The sequence below is a fragment of the Peromyscus leucopus genome, chromosome 1, assembly GCF_004664715.2.
Source record: "Peromyscus leucopus breed LL Stock chromosome 1, UCI_PerLeu_2.1, whole genome shotgun sequence".
NCBI classification, from domain to species: Eukaryota; Metazoa; Chordata; class Mammalia; order Rodentia; family Cricetidae; genus Peromyscus; species Peromyscus leucopus.
This window is the reverse complement of record NC_051063.1, coordinates 13,477,429-13,480,827: the sequence shown is the minus strand read 5'-3', so window position 1 is coordinate 13,480,827 and position 3,399 is coordinate 13,477,429. Positions and strand designations below refer to the sequence as shown.

Below are 3,399 nucleotides of genomic sequence, written 5' to 3'. Positions count from 1 at the left end.
GATAGCCAAGTACATCTTTAAAAATAATAAAAGATTGTCATCCATTTTGAATGACTTAGCTATAAAGGTTGCTGAATCTCTCAAACTTTTTCCAATTCATTATTTTAGTATTAGGAGATTAAGGAAAATATTTCCTCTCCTCAAACTCCTCCGCCAACCGCCAACGAGGATAGTCTTAAACTGCTGATCCTACCTCCCGATTGCTGGGATTACAGGCATGCACCACTAAACTTAGTTTATGCTGAGCTGGGCATGGACCACAGTACATGCCTGTTAGGAAGGCACTACCAGCTGAGCACTGAGCTGCATCCCCTGCCGCGCGCGTGTGTTTGAGACAGGATCTTGGAATGTAACTTAGACTTGCTGTGTAGATTAGGCTGGTCTTAAACTCAAGGGTTTTCCATTACCTCATCTTCTCCAGAATGTAGGGATTTTATAGGCATGCATCACCGTACCTGATTGTGGCTCCTGCCACAATTCTTTCTTTCTTTTTCTTTCTTTTTTTTTTTTAATGCTGGAGCCTTGAACTCTCCGTCTTCTGCCTTGGCCCCCAATTCCACACTGGGGCACCACATCCAGCTAGTGGACTGGCACTTTTGTGGGTGTTAGAAGACAAGAAATTGAACAAAAAGGGTCTGGCATCATCAAGCTCACCGCTTTAATCATGTTTCCTTAACAAAGACTGCTAAGAAAGGCTTGGAACTGAAGCAGAACCTGATAGAAGAGCTTCGGAAATGTGTGGACACCTACAAGTACCTCTTCATCTTCTCTGTAGCCAACATGAGGAACAGCAAGCTGAAGGACATCCGGAATGCCTGGAAGCACAGCCAGATGTTCTTTGGCAAAAACAAGGTGATGATGGTGGCCTTGGGTCGAAGCCCATCTGATGAATACAAAGACAACTTGCATCAGGTCAGCAAGAAGTTGCGAGGTGAAGTTGGCCTCCTCTTTACCAATCGCACCAAGGAGGTGAACGAGTGGTTCACAAAGTATACAGAAATGGATTTTGCTCGAGCTGGGAACAAAGCAACTTTAACAGTGAGCCTGGATCCAGGGCCCCTGCAGCAGTTCCCTCATTCCCTGGAGCCACAGCTGAGGCAGCTGGGCCTGCCCACTGCACTCAAGAAAGGTGTGGTGACCCTGCTATCTGACTATGAAGTATGCAAGGAGGGCGATGTGCTGACTCCAGAGCAGGCCCGTGTCTTGAAGCTTTTTGGGTATGAGATGGCTGAATTCAAAGTGACCATCAAATACATGTGGGATGCCCATTCGGGAAGATTCCAGCAGATGGACGATGACCTGCCTGAGAGCGCATCTGAGTCTGAGGGAGAGTCAGAGGAAGAGGATGACAGCTGGTTGCAGGATGTGGGACTAAGGCCTTCTAGCAAGTTCTTCATCTCCATTGGACCACCAGGACTTCTGTCGTCCCTCTAGGGGGAGCAGCTATCTATTTTGCTATGGATAGAGACAAGGGAGGGTGCTGGGGCAGGACTTTGTTTCTACAAAGAATAAAATTTTGTCCACGGGGTTTTCCCTGTGGACAGCAAGAGACTTTTCCTAGGAAGAAGGCCTTCAGCTTTGTGCTTCTGTTTGGGGCCTGCACGGCCTGGCTCCTTGACAGCACAGCACTGCAGATAGCTGACAGCAGCCTGCAGAGTTGGGTGTCCTCTCTAGCCCTTTGTCAGGAATGGATTTGCTGAGGACGTTTAGTGTCCTGACAACATCGCTTATATGTGAACATATACACACACACAGATGCACAAACCAGGGCTAAGCCTGACACATGCCAGGAACAAGGGCTTGTCCCTAAGGCAGGGGAAAGCCACTGCTGGAGTTGGGAGCAAGTGGTTTTATTGACCCAGACGCTCTCACTATGTAGTAGAGGGTGGACTTGAGCTTGCAGCAATCCTCCAGCCTCTGCCCTCTAGTGCTAGGATTATACCTGTGTGCTACCACACCTGGCTGGCTAGCTGTGCTCCACAGGAGGGGAGAGCTATATGAACTCAGTGGTAAAGCATGTGCCTGCCATGCTTAAGGCCCCAGGTTCCTTCCCTAGCAGCACACAGAAACTGATGCAGGTTGTTTGGCCTCTAGACCCTTCAGATTTCCTGACCTCTGCCCTGGAGAATTTCAAGTGCAGAGAGACTACCAAGACTGAATAGATGGGCCTTGGCTCTTCAAAATCATGAACACAAAACCCAGGACAAGCCAGTGCATTCATGCCTGTAATCCCAGTGCCTCAGGAAGCTGAGGTAAGATTAAAGGTTTGAAGTCAAGCCAGACATGATAACAACCACATTTAGTCCTGCTCCTGAGGACTAAAAAAAAAAAAAAGAATGCCAGTTTGTTCTGTGACTAAAAAAAGCCAGGCATGGTATGTATTGGCAGTGACCATGTCAGAGGAAGACTGGGTTGCAATTGACTTCAGGGTGTCAGCCCACCAGGAAGAAAATCCCTCATGGGTGAGTCTCAGTTGGGCAAGGCCCTGAAACCACAGACCCAGACCCCAGCGTGTCTTTTGCTTCTGCTGCCCCTTTACATGTTTGCCCCTGCCATCTTCCTCTGGTAGCTGGCATGGTGTGAGTGGGTGTGGGGAGATCCCCACTGCCTGTAACACAGAGTGTTTTTCTCATGGAAACATCCAGTTTTACTGAGCATTTTTATCTGTAGATTATTATGAAGATGCTTCCTTCTTAACCTATACTGTCTAACTGATTTTAATAATGCTTGTTTATAAAGAGTTCGATAAATTTTAAAAAATACAAGGAAATGTCACAGTCAGGGCCTATGAGTTTCACCTAAAGAGCTGCACAGGCCTCAGTTCAGGTTAATGATTAAGGAAAACAATTGAGTTCCAGGAACCAGGCTGGCTCTAATCCTCTAATACTGAAGGATGCAGTCACAGGTTTCAGTGTGCATCATTAGCTGAAACAAAGCCTTAAAATTACTTCAGGTTAGACCAGATGTTTTGATAATAGCTTTGAGATGAAAAACCCCAGAAAATAATCTAACATTCACAAGGACGTATCACTGAGTTAGATTCACTAGGTTAGGGTCAAAAATACAAAGCAACCCAATAGTTGCTAATTGATATACTTTCCTTGCTAGGTTTGGTTGGTGATCAAAGGTGATTAATTTCTTGTGCCTTTTTTTGCCCTCAATCTCCTGATAGAAGAAACTATTGATGAGTGGGTATTTACCCCAAAAATTTGAAGTAGAGCAGACTGATTCTTTCCACATATAAAAGTTGAGGTTTGTGATTCCTTTAATATTCCTTATCTACCTTTCAAGATAACTAATAAAGTGTTGACCCTTTGTAACTGCAAAATACAGCCTGCCAGTAAAAGACCTGACTGAGAAGAATAACTTGCTTGCCTAAACGGTTAATTTATGACAAGT

The 3,399-nt window shown here is 45.6% G+C and overlaps 1 protein-coding gene across 1 annotated transcript; it reads left to right on the top strand.

Moving 5' to 3' along the window:
* Positions 1-654: 654 nt before the first annotated feature.
* On the top strand, positions 655-1,434 carry LOC114696901 (mRNA turnover protein 4 homolog). The gene has a single exon (XM_037203046.1). The coding sequence runs from the start codon at positions 781-783 to the stop codon at positions 1,432-1,434; it is 654 nt and encodes a 217-aa protein (XP_037058941.1). The 5' UTR covers positions 655-780.
* The last annotated feature ends 1,965 nt before the right edge of the window (positions 1,435-3,399 follow it).